Genomic DNA, 18,506 nt, shown 5'->3' with positions numbered 1-18,506 from the left:
CACACACACACACACACACACACACACACACACACTCACATACATATATGCTTATCACAATACAGACCTTTTACCCGCATTGAATAAGCCAATCACGATCAGCACAGTGACAAACACTGTAAGTGTTTCATAAGCTCATAACTCAATGAATAAATAAATAACCAAACAAGCCAGGGACACGCATGGTAATAATCTAACCCTTGTATTCAAGGTTACAGTCTGCTGCTCGTGCTGAAATGCAAACAGATGCATGTCCAAACTCTCTCTCGCTCTCTCTCCCTTCTTCCCTCCCTCCCTCCCTCCCTCACTCCAAGTGGCCAAATCTTGGTGTCGCTTAATGAAATGCTCAATTAGAAGCTTTAAAAATGTAATTATGCAGTGCCTAATCCCCCAGCTCCTGGGCCCTATCTCATTTTGATGACACTTGTGCAGGCCCCTCAGCGACGGTGCGAGTGGCCCCCCTTTTAACGATAAGGCCGTTGTCAACTCCCAGCGAGGCCACGTCAAACTTGACAATGTAGTCCTTAATCATGGATTGGGAGTCTTCCGGTGGTGGTGTTGGGGACTTACAAGAAATTTATTCAGTGGACTACAATGTCAGGGCTCAGTGAATTTTTGTAATGTTCACTGGAGATTTTTTTTATTATTTTTATGCAAATTTAATTTGGGGCTCGGGAAAACTCAAGTGAGTCTGGTGGAACCAATGAACATGATAAAATTGGGAACATTTTTTCACGGTAATTTATGACATTTCGGTGGATGCAAGCAAATGAAATCTTTTGAAAATGTCAAACGGTGTTACACACAACGCTTTTGATTTCCTGCACTGACATTTGGGTGGTGGTGACATTTGAATTTCAATCTCCAACCTGAACCGATTCATTCTGTTTTCGGAAGTATTCAAAAAATATGTCGCCCAACGGTTTGCCGCTTCGAAGTGACTGCGCTAATTTATCTACTAACAAGTTGATTTCGCCTCGGGGTGGAACCTTGAAGTGCTAAAAAAAAAAAAAAATCTCAAGGGCAGTCCAAATATCTATTAATCAGCTGTAGAGCCACAGCGAAGAATCCTTTCACGCTTAATATTTAAAGGACTTTAAATGCCGGCATCCCGCCCACCAAGGGTGTCCTCTGGCAGTCTTATCACAATGGAAAATAAAATAGGAAGGACAACGACGGCAACCAAAACGCACCTGCATCTGTGTAGTCAGCAAATAAGCATCTCCTATCTGTAATCATATTTTCATCCTGCCACCCTCACGTTTGCCGCCACTGATTTATTTCCATGCAAAAGGGCTTTGATAAGCTCGTGCTTGCATTGCTCTCCATGTGCTCTTTCGGGATGTTGACTCGGGGTTCTTATCAGGCCGCAAAAACATGGAAAAGTGATGTGGGGAGTTTTTTTCTTTTTGACATCCCTTTCTAAATCCATTGGCGCTGTGACTGTCACACAAGTTGTTTCACAGACTCACGTACACACACACACTTCTGTGCAATACACACTCTCTACCAATGCCTTTCCAACATGACTCACACTTGATTTTTCGTTTGACTCTTTTTGCTTTCTCATGTCTTTGTTATTAATTTATTGTTTTGTTTGTTGTTGTTTAAATGATCTTTGCTCCATGTACAGCAATATCTATGCAGTGGTGGCTGTTCTATAAATACAGTTGAGTTGAGTATTATGGCGCACCTGTAGAATTGTATGTGGCGACGCCCTGTGTCGTGCGAAGCCGACCCACTGCAAGTGGACCGTAATGTTCCACCCTGACACTCCCCACCCCACTTCCACATGCGTTAGCTTGTCTGCGTGTTGTGTATTAACGTGTGCCTGTTTGCTGAGCCCCCCTCCAAAAAATAAAAAATCCGTACTCTGCTCCCTTTACAGGAGTTTGTTGTTTTTCCCCTCCCGCTCCCTCATGTCATTCTTTTCATCTGCAAGGTGACCTGGCGGTCTTCAGTTCTGTACCCCCCTGTTGGTCATTGTCTTTCTATGTCATTGTGTGTTTTCTGTTTCGTTGCATTTTGTGCTACAATGACGATAAAGCTATTCTGATACTGATTCTATTAGGGCGAATCCCTAATAGATTCCTAATTTTACATTTTTCTGTTGTATAGAAATGAATAGATCCATCCCATTGGCATTTGATTTCATTTTCTGTTTTATTTTATTGAGAAACAACACTAATTCATCAAATGACTAATCATTTTGAGTAGGATTTTTTTTGTTTAATTTCCATGTATAATGCAGAGAGGGACACATTTAAAAAAAAATCTAATCTTAAAAAAAAGAGGGTTTGTAGCATTCAAATATAAAATTCAGTTGTGACTACTGAAGGGAGGGAAATTGTTTTCCTCCATTTTTTAAATATACTGTATATATTTTGGGGAGGGTGGCTAAGGGGGGTGTTGAGATTTCTATTTTGTTGTATTTCGATGATATGAAATTCAAACAGGTCTATTCCATTGATAAGTACTTTATATTTACATTGTTCAGATAGAACAATTAAGAGGTTTGTCCTTGAAGAGTAAAGCACAACATGATTAATGTGTCCAAATATCGGTGGTTTGCTGAATACAAAGCGACGCATGTCGAACCTCACAGGAAAAACGAAAACATCCAGCGCATCACCTTGAGCGACGCGATCGCATTGTGCGGCGTGTGTAATTGAAGACAGCTCGAACCGCCGTCATTGCCTCGCCGCCTCGTAATGTGGCGTAACATTCTAGCTCAGGGTGTACATCGAAGCAAATTAGCATTTAGATAATGGGAGACACTTGGCATTTTAATTATTTTGCTGCCCTCTGAATAGAGCGCTTCGGCCCCCGAATCACCTCTGCGCCTCCTTCGCGTCGTCCTCAGTTTCGCATTTACATAGCAAACAGCTTGGCCGCACTTCAGAAGGCACTAAAATGTCACCAGCCGCGTTCAATTGTTTACAAAGAGAAAAAAAAAAGTGTTTTTAATCCTCATCATCCAGTTGTTTTAAATGCCGCTGCGCCGCCCAGCTGCTTTTGTCCGTCGGAGGCCTCTCGGCTCTGCCTTCCTCCCTCCCCGCCGTCCTCTCGCCGCCTCACGGAAGCGAGATCATTCATCCCGAAACAGACGCGCTACTGTGTTGGAGTTCGGGGGTTGGAAGCGCTCGAAGCGTGTGGCGGAACGGCTATGCTTGCATGCACCCTGCGCATACTGTTATTTGGTTGTTGTGCGAGTGTGTGTGCCAATGAAGGGCACAGGCCGAGACACGAGGCACATCTGCACAATCAAGTGCCGTCCAAAAGCTCAGCTGCTCACGGTGCTTATTGGAGATTGAAAAAGGCTCCTCATTTCTCCTGCGCATCATTCGGCTGCATATCTGTCACTCAAAATTGAGCAGTTAAACATCCGCCAAGGTGTTTTGATTGAATAGCGCAACTGGATGTTTATGGAGACAATTTGGTGACATTTGTTTCTCCATTTTGTATTTATTTTGTTGTTTTAAAGCCGGTATTGCTTTCAGTTTTTTTTTTCTTCAGGCCTGGTCACAACAAAATAAATCTGAATCTGGATTCACATCTCATATGTTATATCAGATTATTAATAACTAGGACACATCGATTTGAATGGATAATTGCAGAAAACATAACAACAATCAAATCATGCCCTGACATTCCCCCCACCCCCTCCTTACCTATTCATGATTCGCCCCCTTTTTTTGTATTTTAGATTTTTTTAAAACATTTTTTAAATGAATCATATATTGAAATGCTGCATTGCTCTCATTCGTTTGTCCTCAGTATTTCTGAAACTTTTTCACTAAGTACCACCACAACGACCAATGCTAGAATACATTAGCACAGTAGGTGCTAGCATTCATCCGAAAAAAATAAAATAAAATTCAGATCCACTCGTCGGAACACAAACGTCTCAATTCCGATTGATTTTTTTTTAAGTCATACATTTTAACTTCACTGAGTGAAAAACCTTTTTCAGGGAGCACAGACACTGTAGCTGATGTCCCCCACCCCCTTCCCTCACCTCCTCCTCGTTAGTGCCCCTGCCCTGCCTCGTTGTTTCACTTATCCATTTAATTTGCACCCCTTTGTTCCCCACTCCTCTACCCGCTTCATAATATGTAACATGATTTCGACAGATCCCCGCCCCTAAATTCACGCAGCGTAAATCTAATCCCAGCCCCGTTGCAGGTTGACTGCCATCCCTAACGTTTTTCTCCCCCCCGCCCCACCCCAAATCCTGACACACTCTCTGCACACGACACAATGGACTCCTCCAGCAGCAGCCTGTTTGCATGATAACGCATTTTTTTTATTTATTTTTGTTTGTTTGTAAACCCCTACCCCCCCACCCCACTCCGCTTGTACTCATGCTGACATGCAAGGTCGAGCGTGACTCTTTGCAACGTGCCGACAAGCTATAACACAACGTCGCTGCCAATCATCCAGCGCCCGCCATCATCGGCCATTGAAAAGGCGTTAGCTGCGGCCATTGCGGAGCGCCATCAAGGTCAGTGCGGGTGATTCCAGCACGTAGACAAAGATGAAATACTTTGGTAAAATTCCCCCCCTCCTCCTCCATCCCTTCGGTGTCCCAAAAGCTTACCTAATAGTGTTGTAACCTTGTGTGCTATAGTGCACCAGTGCATCATCAGTCAACCCGCGGCGGGTCAGGGTCTTGCTCTTTTCGTGACCATCCATCTGAAGCCAACAGCTGCCGCCGAAGAGAGAGTGGGGGAAAAAAAGTCAAGGAGACGCTGGAGAAAATAAAAACAAACAAGAGGTCCCACCTGGGACATGAGGCTACTCCCGAAACAAACGCAGCGGTGATCAGACTCTGGCGAACCCACGTCATGGCCGGCGATTCCGCTATTAGCGGTCCACGTCAAACTTTTCATTGTTCCCGGTGGACTCGCCGTGCGTTTCATTTCCGAAAAAGATGTTGAACAGTAGGGCGGCCCGGTAGTCCAGTGGTTAGCACGTCGGCTTCACAGTGCAGAGGTACCGGGTTCGATTCCAGCTCCGGCCTCCCTGTGTGGAGTTTGCATGTTCTCCCCGGGCCTGCGTGGGTTTTCTCAGGGTGCTCCGGTTTCCTCCCACATTCCAAAAACATGCGTGGCAGGCTGATTGAACACTCTAAATTGTCCCTAGGTGTGAGTGTGAGTGCGAATGGTTGTTCGTCTCTGTGTGCCCTGCGATTGGCTGGCAACCGATTCAGGGTGTCCCCCGTCTACTGCCCGGAGACAGCTGGGATAGGCTCCAGCACCCCCGCGACCCTAGTGAGGATCAAGCGGTTCGGAAGATGAATGAATGTTGAACAGTCGAAGTTGCACTTTCCTTCACACATTCATGCACCAATAATGATGAGCCGTAATCTGATAACATGCGCATATGTCCACTGGAGTGACCGCTGTCCCTGAAAGTACACTATTAAAAGACACTATTTGAGCTTTTCTGTATGGGGTAACTTCTACTGCTTTGTGGCTTTGTGTCATTTTCATTTCATTTTTAATTCAATGGCATTTTAAACAATTTTAGTTTTCATCGAATGTCAACCTCAAAAAGAAGACATTTACATTTGTCAAGAGACATTCCTTTTTTATGACATATATTTTGTTTGTCATCATTTGATTGCTTTCAAAAATATTTCATTGTAGAAGACATTTCACACAATTCAAACCTTAAAAAGGAGACAAACTATTGAGGTTGCATTTCATTTCCTGACACCTCCACTGAAAGTGTGGAAAAGAAAACAATGAACTGCCTTTAAAGCCTAGCTGCGTACCAAACCGGGATTATTGGCGTACTCCTACTCCTTGAGTTCATTGAAAAAAGTCTTTGTTGAATTTATTCCATTTTATTTTGTCAAGTGGTTGTGATAAATAAAATCATCTGTCTCTCCATATATATTTTTAACCCTTTCAGGGGCAGCAGTTACTAAAGTTGACAGCTTATCATGTTATCAGGTTACAGGGTGCATGAAAGGGTGAAGCAGATGAATCATCATCAATTTATTCACTCCATGCTGGTCTGTCTATCACCCACTCTTGGTGGATTATTGGTCTGAAAAAGACCAATCCTGTATGTTTGCCCAATTTCAACGACTTCTACTATCCTGTTGTACTATCGATTTTTGTGTTGTCAGATGTGGGTTATGTTCAATGTGACTCTTTCAATCAAAGAGAACCAACTTTGAGCACCCGCGCTGTTGTCATCCCAGCCGGAAGAGTAAAAAAAAATGTCCAAAAGTGTATCAAGCACTCTGGTCTCACACCCAAAGCCAAAGAAAAAGCACGAGCTGACCCTTTGACGTATCTCGTGGCACATTGCGGGTCCTTCAGTATCAGCAGGTGCCTTTGGAGCAATTATCACACTGGCAAAGGTCATTAGACCCAATTAGCCTCCTGCAGAGCATCTCGTGGCGGGAGAAGCAATATCAGGGCATCATAAAAGAAGCCTCGTTTGTGAGTGTGGGAAGGAAAAAAAAATAAGTCCAGTCAATCATCTGCTGGCACTTGTCAGGATTTCGACTTGAACTTGCTGGCTCGATGATTAAAATAGTTGAATAGATGAATTAGAAAATTGACGAGAGGTCAATTACTGTATTTTCCGCACTATAAGGCACACCTAAAAGCATTCAATTTCCTCAAAAGCCGGCAATGCGCCTTATAATCCAATGTGCCTTATATATGTATCAATATTTATATTTCTTGGGCGTAGTCTTCTAAATGTTCTGTAAAGCACTCTGTGACAGCTGCACCGGTTGTGAAAACTCTATATAAATAAAGCTGCATTGTATAATGTTGTATTCCCTTTAGTGTAGCTCCATCTAGTGGATGCATTACGCAACCGTAGCCACTATCCTAGCTTCTATTCCCTGCACCTTATAATGTGGTGAGTCTTCTACATGAAAACAATCTTAAAATAGACCATTCACTGAAGGTACGCCTTATACTCCGAAGCACCTTATAGTCCGGAAAATACGGCACACTATTCATATTTGCACCGCTAATGGAATGAATTACCAACTGATTGATTGAAATCTTTAGCTGGAACATGAACCATGAACCCAAAACAATCAAAATCTAATTGAAATTAAAATAATAAGTCCATAAATTTACATATTGAATGTTCAAAAAGGAGCAGGAAGGAGAAAACTTGTAAAATTATAATTATTTCTTGTTAAAAAAAAATTGGATCTAATTTAAAATTCTGCATACAAATATTTGGATGTCACATACGGTGTAAGAGGTGACAATGCGGAGGTCATGGGTTCGATCCCAGCTCAGGCCATCCTGCGTGGGTTTTCTCTGGGTACTCTGGTTTCCTCCCACATTCCAAAAACATACAAGGCAGGTTAATTGAACACTCTGAATTGTCCCTAGGTGTGAGTAGGGTTGTTCGTCTCTGTGTGCCCTGCGATTGGCCACCAACCGGTGCATGGTGTCCCCCGTCTACTGCCTGAAGACGGCTGGGATAGGCTCCAGCACCCCCTGCGACCCTTATGAGGATAAAGCGGATCGAAAAATTTATGAATTTTCTTTATGAATTTTTCGATCCGATGGACATGTGGTGCATTCATGGGGAATCTTTGCAAATACGTTCAATGTACATCCTCATAATAATAACAATAACCAATCCTTACACTTGAGTTATCAAAGCCTTCCACCCCTCCCCACCCCACTAAATAACAAAAATAAAATAATTCAAGTGGAACAAAAGTTGACCGAAAACGAGGTGTCTCATCCAAAGTGTGCAACGCTCTTTAAAAAGTGAGCTTTCCACTCTACGCTGCCGCCGATGCTTCCCATCGAAAATCGGTGACAATACAGAGAAAGAGGGAGAAAAAAAAAGCCCCCCACAATGTTGTCTTTCTTCCCCCCGGTGGTGTTATTGTGTTCCCATTCAATGCTGCCTCTATTCAAAAGGATGATAGCGATCGTGCATTATTAAACAAAGCCAGACAACATGCACAGTGTTAATTAGAAAAGGGTGGAGTGGAGTGTGTGTGTGTGAGGGCGGGCGTGCGTGCGTGTGCGTGTGTTTGTTGCTCGTCTTCGACGTGATTGTGGTCCTTATCAGCTCAAGACAAGAAGCGGGAGGATTGCTGATGTTTTCCATAACGGACGCTCCCTCGTCACATTTTTTTTTTTTTTTGTGTTCAACCGACAAACCGACAGACTGTTGATGAGCTGGCGTGCCGAATGAGCTCTCTTCGACATGCCGGTGGTGAGCAGTTGTGGCCGTTTTGGCCCGAGTGGAACGTGCACTTGTACCACACGCCTTGTGGTCTGTCAGCCCAAACCGACACTGATGTCGGTCCAGCCTGAATGAGCCGGTCACACACACGTGCGCACACACACACTCACACACAACGAGGGTGCAACCACTGGAAAGAGCCCAACATTTGTTTTGCGTCTATGGGGAAAGTTTTGACATTTGTGTCGTGTGAAAGAATTCCATTTTTCATCCAGACACGAGCATCCACTGACATTGTTTTATCGGTGTTATTTCGAGGCCAAACGAATGTCAGGTTTTGAAGGCGTAATCTATTAACTGGTTCGGTAGCAGAACAGTTCAGTCCCCGGAGCCTGGTTCATTTTGCTACGTGATTCTTGGTGGGTGCTTGTGACATCATGAATAGACCCCCCCCCCCCCAAAAAAAAAGTCTCAAGGAATGATAGATTGACAGGAAGTCAATTTCCATCCTTGTCTGACAACTTGTCCATGAGATCCCGCCCCCCCCCCCCCCCCCAATGCAACTAAATTTGAACCACATTTACGAGAGCAGTGGTTCTCGGATTTTACAGAGTACCACCTTGTAAAGTACTTTGCTCCAAAATACCACCAGAGACTTTAATACAGGATGGGGAAAATAAGAAACGGTACTTCTGTAATGATTCATTTAAAAAAACCAAAAATACATGAACACTGAGCCGTTCATCCGCACCCTCCCCCTCACCAAAAAGTTGAAATGCAAATGTATTAAGCTTAGTTAAATACAACTGAACTCTGCCTGGCTCGCAATTATTTCTTGCACCACTAGAGGGAACCCTCACACTCAAATAGTATTCTGACCGTACTTTGAGAGTCACCGTACAGGACAGATGGAGAGTGTTAATTTGAGAAACGGTGTTTTCGTCATGGCGGACGAGTGGAAAATGACCGCAAAGTTTGATGACTTACCATGGAACTCGAGGAATGCAATGAGGTCAGAACCAATTTGACTTTGGAGCATGACACCCCCCTCGCCCCCGCAAAAAAAACCCAGCAGCAACAACACAGGAAATGTTCCAAAGCTGACTTTTTGGAGTCATTTTTCTAGCAGTCCTTTAAAAGACCAACTAGTCCTCAAGATTCTGTATGACTGCTACTCACCTTGAAACATGAGGATAATACAGAAGAGTGACATTATAGTCCAGAAGAAGCAGACTCATCACTGCTCACAGCTTTAATTAGACTGTTTTCTGTTTGGGCTTCCTTTCCATGATTTTTATTCTTCATGACATGCATTTTTTTTCAGCAAAATGGCATTGGATTGGCTGAAAATTCAGGCTATGGTGTCACCTGATGCGCGTGAAGAAAATACCGTTGCCATACTTGCCTCAGTAGGATGTGCTTAAACTCCAGTACGTCAGTGTCACATCCAAAAGTGCCGGGAAATACACAAGTAGATATGCAGTTGGAATAGTTTGCTTATAGATGTTACGGCAATGCATTTCTTATTTGAGGGCATATTGTCAAAGATGAAGTATATTCATAAAAACATGCACTTTTTAATGATGTATGTATAAAAGAATCGTGAAACTGAAAAAGACCCCCGTGTCAAAGGATGCATGAGTGAAAACGAGACCATAGGAATGTGTAAAGGCCAGCACCAGACTGGACTTAATTGTTATTTGTATGTAATTCCAATTGTTACTTCTGCTTTTGCACCCCTCTGTGTAGACGAAATGTATTTTTGGGGGGAGCTTTTTGTGGTCTCCGGAAAGTCAAAATCAACACTGGCGTGTGAGGGAATTCATATCTGTGCGTGCGGTTGCTTCTTTTGCATTCTCCTGCGCACACACACACACGCGGTTCGGAGTGACTATTCCATTTAGAGAAGTGTCAGAACATCGCCCGCGAGCACGTCAGCCTCCTCCTATCCCGTGGCACCTCCAGCCGAGGCCGTGCGGGGGTCTGTCACAAATGTGCAGGGAGAGATAAAACCCGGCGAGCAAACAGCTTTGTTTCATTCACTTCCTCTCTTCCCCCCCCCCCCCCCCCTCACCCCCCTACCGTTTCTTGCATAGGCTGTGACTACATTCCCTGCATCTGAGAAATCAGAGCGGACTGACTCACAGGGCTCTGTGAGCCAGCGCCACCGAGGCTGCCAAAGCATGCTGGTGCCGAGCTGTCCCACCATGCGCCGCGCCAGGCCCGCGCTGATGCTCGTCGCCCTGGGTTTGCTCGCCCACCTCGTTGACGCTCAAAGTAAGTGGACCTGCTTGCTTCTTGCACCGCACATCTCCATCACCTGGCACCTGCACCAGAGGACGCGGTCAAAAAAAAAAAAATATATATATAGTAGCGACGAGTGATTGGCAGTGTCGATCATAACATGTCAGCTTGTCATCCATGAGATTGCCCGGAAGTACCCTAAGTTGAGCATGCACTGGTGCCGTGACTCAGCTAATTCAGTTTACATCAATCAGTGTTCCCCCTTGGAATTTCTTCCTGCCCCCCCAAACACACCTCATTTGTTGTTACAAAAGGAAAAGTGCATTGAACTGTATGATAAAACGTAATACATGAGAATGTTAAAAAAAAAAAAAGAAAAGAACGTGTTTAATAAAGTCAAATGATTTCATGTGTTTAGTATCCTTGTATTAGATGTGTGCCTTAAAGGGGCGTGGCCTGGTATATGACATCAGGAGCTAAAGTCAGGTTTGCCGTGTATTTCAGTGTGAAAATCTCGGCGTGAGTTGTGGCACACAGCTGCTTTTCGCAAGTGTTTTCATTTTGTATTTGTGACTTTTTGACAGTTTGTGATGGCTGAGTCGTAACAGAGGCTCTCCTTGCCCATGTTGCAGGGCATTATGCTAGGGTTTATTGAATTTTTTTTCTTTTTTTAATTTTTTTTAATTTTTTTTACACCTCTTTAGGAGCGGTGTATATGAAGCTCACCCACACCTCAAATTATGGCTTGCCTCTGTCTAATCGACCAAGCAGAAGTTGGTGCACTTGTAAATTCAATGTACCACTGTTCTTCATTGGCCCAAAGGGAAATTTGTCTCATAGGCAAGATAAAAAGAAACTTGAGAAAAAAAGTAATAAAATGTGAAAGGAAACATCATTTAAGAAAAGACACTCACTTTTTTCAGGCGCCGTTATGAAATGTCAATCACTTGGACTTATGACTTTACTTTCCAATGGGATTACTGAATGAACTTTGAGTGTGAGTCATGATCAGGATAGCTAAAACAAACTTTCCCCCAAGACGGAAGCGCTTCAAAACACAAAAAAAATAAAAAAAAAATGCACCACCTAGTACCCAAAGAATCATTTCCTGATCGTATTTTCCTGTCGATGCACAAATGAAATAGCTGCATTAAAAAAAAAGCTTTATTTCATCAATCGAAGGCGCAGAAAGTTATCTCCATCCGGTGATCCGTGACTCCCATCAAAATGTGCTCAAGTCTCTATTTCTCAACTCCCGGCCAGAGCGAAACGATCAGGTGAGGCAGAAGTGTTGAGCCCAGCCGGGGAATGTCATGATGAGAAGTGTCGGGAATGGAGCTTTTCGACATCAGGCACCTGCCCGTTGATGTGTGACAACAGCTTTCAAACCTCATTGAGCTCTGGCCCTGTGACACCCTCCTCAACCCCCCGCCCGCATCCATGAATCATTAGCTTCGGGAGGCACAGTGGGATGAATAAAAGTTTTATCACTCCCTTTGCACCCGCTGAAATCCCCCTCAGTGTGAATATCACTGAATAGGAGAGGAGTGCAACAGAGTGGGGAGATGATTATGATGGTGGTGGTGGTGCTGGTGGTGGAGGGGGGGTCTAATTCACCCAAGGTCAGAGAGCACCGAGCCACGCAAAGTGAAATTGATGGGGCCAATTTTTCCAACTTTTCCATCGACATGACAAAAAAAAAAAAAACGACAGCTGTCCACATCGAACCTATCAGCACACGTTTCAACACACACGTTTTGATCCCAAACCTTCCTCTGCCTACCTTCCTTCTTTCCGTTTGCTGTACGGAGCGAATCAGCTGCTATAGTCTTTGTTCATTTGAGGCAAAATGATGGTAAAGCATCGAAAGAAAACCCAGAGCTAGTCTCCAAAAGGAGTCCTTTCTGGCAACATACATAAATACTGGTTTTTAAAATAGGTGTGCTTAAAATGTCAGACAGTAGTGCCGAAAGAAAACTGCTTTGGGTTTCCGATGGGAGTCACTTTGATATGGCAATATACCGTCAATGAGCCGCACTTACGGTGCTAATTATGATACATAAGGTACCGTATTTTCCACACTATAGGCGCTTCGGGGTATAAGGCGTGCCTTCAGTGAATGGCCTATTTTAAAACTGTTTTCATCTATATATATATTGCGCGTCGTCCCGCACGCGGTCTGTCCTTCCGTCTGTCCCTTTTCAAAACGTACCTACTTCACCGTGCCGCTGCGCGCCGCCACTGCGCCGCTCAGGCAGTGGCTCACTACGATCGCGCGGGCATCTTAGCGAAAAAATGTTGTCTACCCACAAGCATTGCAATAAAATTGTTAGTTATTTAGTAGAGCTAAACATCTCTTTATTTTCGCGATAAGCAATGAAGATGAACAAAAAGTTGAACCAAGCAACAACACTTTTGTGGGCCGAAGGCCCACCTTACCAGCCTTCCGCAGGAACTAGCTGATGAGCCGCCCAGAGGGCGGCGAACCAGCTAGTGTATTATAAGTAGCAGAGAATAGAAGCTACAATAGTGGCTGTAGTTGTGTTAGGCATCCACTAGATGGACTTATGCTAAAGGCAATACAATACAATACAGGTTTGTTTATATAGAGCTTTCACCGCTGCTGCAGCTATCACAAAGCGCTTGACAGAACATTTCAAATACGATGTCCATGAAATCAGAATATTCATCCATATATAAGGCGCAGCGGATTATAAGGCGCAATGTCGGTGAGAAAACGGAATGCTTTTGGGTGCGGCTTATAGTGCGGAAAGTACGGCAATTACTTTTTTGAATGAGGCATTGTCATGTAATGCGCAACATTACCATATGAAAATGAAGTCTCACAACCAGAACTGATTGGAGGCATTTCATCTGGCATCATACAGTCAGATGTACCATACTTACTAAATAATGTCATATTTTCAAAATGATTCTTCATTGGTTCGGTGTAGGAAAAATGACGGTAGAGCGGCGAAAAGAAAACTGAAGCAGCTTTACAATGAGAGGCGTTTTCGTAGAGGGTTAATTATTGGAGTCTAAAAACAGACTCTTCCAGTGTGCCCACTGAGTGACAGGCCATTGTTGCCCTCAAGGTGTAATTATCTACCTTTTCTGTCACAGAGACTCAAATGCGTAGGCCTTGATGGAGGGCGTGTTGGAGGGGGGTTGGGGGGGGCTCTGTTGATGCTCCGGACGTAGTCTATGAGGCATGCGGGAGCCCAAAAGGGCTGAGTGGGCCTGCTCAACAGATGGCCCGATGCTCGGAGCCAGCCCTGTTTGCCGGATGTCGCGGCACCCAGTCTACAATTGCTATTAAAAATAATGGCACGTTTGTTCCCAGCTAAAATGCGAAGCATTGCACAAAATAGATTGAAAAATGGTCTTTGAGGATTGTGGAACTGTTTATTTTGTCTCATCATTTTCATCCCCCGCGACCACACAGCCACCCCCTTCACCACTCATTTTCTCCTTCATCAAATGTGGTCCATTTTTAATTTGTGCGGCAAATTATGCTTGGCAACGCCTTGAAAGAGATGCGTAATTGTCCCCGGTGAGAGCGAGGGGATGGCGAAGCAAGAAAATTTATGCTTTGTGTCTTCTGCTGAACCATCACAAGGAGAACGGATAAGAAGGAAACATCTCCGCCGGGGCCGGCATGAAAAAAAAAAAAAAAAAGAAGAACATGTGCATGCTTTGGCTTGGTTATTTGGAACGCCACCAAAACTCTGTGGAAAATACGCCTCTAACTTCAAATTATTAATTATTTGATGCTCGGTGAGCATCAAATAATTAACATGATTTAGCATGCCCAATTATTGATAATTTTTACTACTGGTATGTTAATAAATACTGTTCCCATGGACAAACAGAACGAAACTGGACAGTTGCACCAAAAATAGAGTCGGTGAATCACCCTTATACACCTAGCAAGTGATTAAAAAATAAAAAATAACTGCAATCACTTGTGTTTTAATTTGGAAAACAACGTTGGGTTTTAAAGAATGGTTTGAGTGTTGCGTTCAAAAATTCTAACTGTAGTCAGGGAAAAGAAATATTACAGGTAAGGCAAATTTCATTTGCGAATTCAGTATTGGGTTCACAGTGTCAACAAAGACATGGAAACAGAATGAAAGCCTGAGCCAATGCTAGCTAACAGAGAAGTTTATTGCTCTGGCAAATTATCAAAACGACGGATGTGGGCACCGTCATCGTTGGTGACAACCAATTGGCGTCACGAATGTACTTACTGTGTCACATTCATGCAAAAAAAAAACCACAGTTAAGGGGTTAGCGAAACAAAAATATTATGGGACAATATCATTGCAGTCGGAGGGACCAATATATAAACAATGCTGTTTGTTTTGCACGTTAATGCTGTCGCCGCCTAACAGTAGAATAAATAAATAAATACTAATCATAAATAATATATTTATATATATTCATTCATTCATTCATTCATCTTCCATACCGCTTGATCCTCACCAGGGTCGCGGGGGTGCTGGAGCCCATCCCAGCTGTCTCCGGGCAGTAGGCGGGGGACACCCTGAATCGGTTGCCAGCCAATCGCAGGGCACACAGAAACGAACAACCATTCGCACTCACACTCACACCTAGGGACAATTTAGAGTGTTCAATCAGCCTGCCACGCATGTTTTTTGGAATGTGGGAGGAAACCGGAGCACCCGGAGAAAACCCACGCAGGCCCGGGGAGAACATGCAAACTCCACACAGGGAGGCCGGAGCTGGAATCGAACCCGGTACCTCTGCACTGTGAAGCCGACGTGCTAACCACTGGACTACCGGGCCTGAATATATATTATATAATATAATATATGAATATATAAATAAATAAACCAAAAAAACAAAAACAATTTTAAAAAACAAAAGAACTTTTGTACTTAAAGATATTTCAATGCCTGTACTACTTTAACTTTACTTGAGTTGAATCCATTGTTCTACGTTTTACCTGCCCTTTTTTTTTTTTTTTTTTAAGCAAGTAAGTACCTGTACTTCTATTTCAAAGTACTTTTTTCCACTGATTAGTACTTGCCCAGCAGTGACCACATGCCACGGCGAACTCTGTCAGACTGCGAGCCGAAAAGTGTTTGAATTGATTCACCCGCCACTCGTTTCTCTCGAAGTCATCAATTGCTATCGACGGTCTTCCCTTTGGCCTCCGCAGGCGCCGGCACGTTTAGCGCTGAATCTATCTAATGTGTCGGCCCTCTCTTTTTTCCCACCGTGCACTAAAAGTTGTCCATTACCACAAAGATGGTACGAAAAAGTAGTCGTTCTTTTATACAACTAAAAGCAGCTTTCCCCCCTTTGCCCCTTTCTCATCTTATTATCCTTAATGCACTTGAGTTTAAGCTACACTTTTGCCAATGCAAAATTCAACAAACAAAAAAAATATACTTTTATTTCGTTTTTTTACATTTTGCTGGGTTTCTGTATGGCTCTCACTGACCTTGCATGCCAAATTGATTCAATTTTTAAAGGTTTTCCTACCCCCAAAAGAAAAACAATAGAATGTTTTAGGATATGTTTTTTTTAAACGCATTTAATTTTTTTCTACACACACACACACACACACGTGCGCACACACACACAGAAAAATAACTTTTATTAAAATTTTGCAGCGTGTCACATTAACCCTGGCTCATTTTTTATAAATGTAGATTTAAGTATATTTTCATTACACACACTTAGATGAACTGCATACATTCCCAGTTCTATGATATCCGCTATATGGCTCCCAGAAGGCACGTGACGACGACGACGACATGTTAGCACAGCAGGATAACCTCGCAGCTAGTCCGAAGGCTAATGATCCTCTATTCCCCAGATGACAGCTGGCTGTAATGTGTGTGTTTTATGCATGCATGGCCTAATCTGAATTATTGTAAAGTAGTGTTGTATTTGCATATGAGCTCCGGGGCTATACCGAAATTAGCATTTTTACAACAGCTCAAATTAAATCCCTCTGCTTAATTTGCCTGCATGCTAATTTGATTTGAGTGTATTGCCTTTTACGCACACACACATACACGTGCGCACACGCACAGACACGCATTAAGAACGCTCTCTTAAGAGCAGCCCACATATGCAGTACGTGTTTGCCTCCCCACTCAATGACATTAAGCCCAGAGAAGAGCAGGCGGCAGGGTCAACTCGACGTCGGTTGTAATTCCCGCCACTCCACCGAGATCGTTCATCATCCTGCCGGACATTTGCTCCAGTGGAAATCTCATTGTCGCCCTCCACTCGCTCGTTTCAAGAAGGCAGCTCGTTTTCGAGCCCAGCGCTGTGCATTTGTGCTAATCCGTTGCGCGCTGCGAAAATGGCAGCTACGCATTCCGTGGCGTCATAGCAGTGCATATCATCGGAAATTTACATTTGATTAAATTGCCCTCTGCGGTTTTCTCAAAACGCGGCCCCCTCAGCCCATTTTTCACGTAGCCAGCGGACGCGTCTTATCACGACAGGACAATTTTTTGCCATTTTCACAGTTCTTTGAAGGACAAACCCATCCCAGAGATTGTATGCCGATTGTTACCCAATATGAGCAATGCATACTACACACACAGATGACTGTCAGTTGTATTGATTTTGAGTCCACACCTTCACTTTTTTGGGCAGAGTATTGGAGCAAAAATTGATGATTCGCCCCAAAAAACACCATGAAACCACAAGCGTCAAACTCCAAGCCCAGGGACAAAATCTGGCACATTGTGTCATCTTCTAATAAGATACCATGTATGTCGTCACTGCACATTGTCTTTACTTGTAACAACATTGAGCTATTGCGAGCATTTTCAATTCCAAACCCTTTTGAAAGTAAACTGAACAACTTTTCCTGAACTTCAGATTTCAAAAACTAGTTGGGCATCAAGTTTGTAGCGTCACATGACACAGACTTATAAGGTGGCCAATCAACGCAATGAGCACTGTAGAAATGTAAAAATTTGTTCAGCATCACAATCATAACCAAGCCCCAAAAACATTTCGAGAAGAAATGGTTGGAAAAGTCGCAGGAAGTCTGAAATTTCGGTTTCAAGCCAGTGGTCTCTTAAATTTAAGCTCCGTATACTCAACAGCAGTGTGATGCTATGTTTGAAAACATTTAAGTTTTTGTTGTTGCATATGTGCACGATGGTGGCCAAGTTGGATGCTGCCCGAACATTGCAAGTCCATTTTCCACAAGGTGAAAGCCAATTTGAAATTCGGTTGGGACATCAATGGCAGCAATGTCCGGCGACCATGTAATTGTTGTCGGCGTGATTAAAAACGACAACCGAGGCCTTGTTGGCAACGCTGTGACATCACGGCTTTACTTAAGCCACGCAGATCCCAACGCGAAGAAAGCGCAATGGGCCCCCGAGTTCGTTTCCCCAAAAAATAAACAATTTCCCTTTGCCTTCCTTTCCTGGCACTGAATTTGTCAAGAGGAGGAACCAAGTCCAGATGAATTAGACTGCATTTTGCTTTTTCTTCATCTTGCGCACAGTCCTCACCGGGACCCCGGTGCAATTTATCACGTTGCCATCTTGACAGCCTCCCCTCGTCCTTCCCGAGCCGCGAAGCCATTAGACTATCTCGACGTTGCATTGCGCACGCCTATGTGCGGCATTTATCATCTTTTGTCCCAACTTTTTTTATCTCGCCGAGTGCCCTGTTGGGACTTCTAACCTCGACTAGACACTGTAATGAAGCGCTGGGAGGTTAGTCGTCACAAAATAAGCTAATTAAAGCTAGCAAACAAAAGGATATGGAAGAGGGGTGGGGGGTGCTTTGTGAAAATGCCAAAGAAGGAGAGCTCACAGATGGCCGTGAGGAAGCCGAAGCGGTGATGTGGCAAAACGCCCTTGCTGCCTTCTTGTCCCTGTATTTTTAGGACTGTTGTTTGTCCCGGGCTGTCCTTTTTAGCGTGACACAACCAATCAAACGGATCATGACAAAGCACAGATCGATCAGGTCCAATTTACAATTCCTCTAAACACCAAACAAGACAGTCTCAAATATTGCATTGGATTCAACTTCCCGCTTCCCAAATCCAAAAGTCAAGA

General features: G+C 43.7%; 1 protein-coding gene and 1 long non-coding RNA gene across 32 annotated transcripts in view; one reads left to right on the top strand and one right to left on the bottom strand.

The window, feature by feature from the left end:
* LOC127604875 (receptor-type tyrosine-protein phosphatase delta-like) overlaps positions 1–18,506 on the top strand; it is a 313,271-nt gene that overhangs the window by 208,388 nt on the left and 86,377 nt on the right. For all 31 annotated transcript variants that reach the window (XM_052072299.1, XM_052072264.1, XM_052072256.1 and 28 more), the window contains exon 10: positions 10,290–10,470. In XM_052072299.1, coding sequence (XP_051928259.1) covers positions 10,377–10,470 — 94 coding nt within the window. In that variant the 5' untranslated portion in view covers positions 10,290–10,376. The remainder of the gene's footprint in view (positions 1–10,289; positions 10,471–18,506) is intronic.
* Positions 1–18,506, bottom strand: part of LOC127605352 (uncharacterized) — a 67,394-nt gene that overhangs the window by 341 nt on the left and 48,547 nt on the right. The window lies entirely within an intron of this gene.

The sequence above is a fragment of the Hippocampus zosterae genome, chromosome 1 (assembly GCF_025434085.1).
Source record: "Hippocampus zosterae strain Florida chromosome 1, ASM2543408v3, whole genome shotgun sequence".
NCBI lineage: Eukaryota > Metazoa > Chordata > Actinopteri > Syngnathiformes > Syngnathidae > Hippocampus > Hippocampus zosterae.
This window is presented reverse-complemented; position numbering and strand designations above follow the sequence as displayed.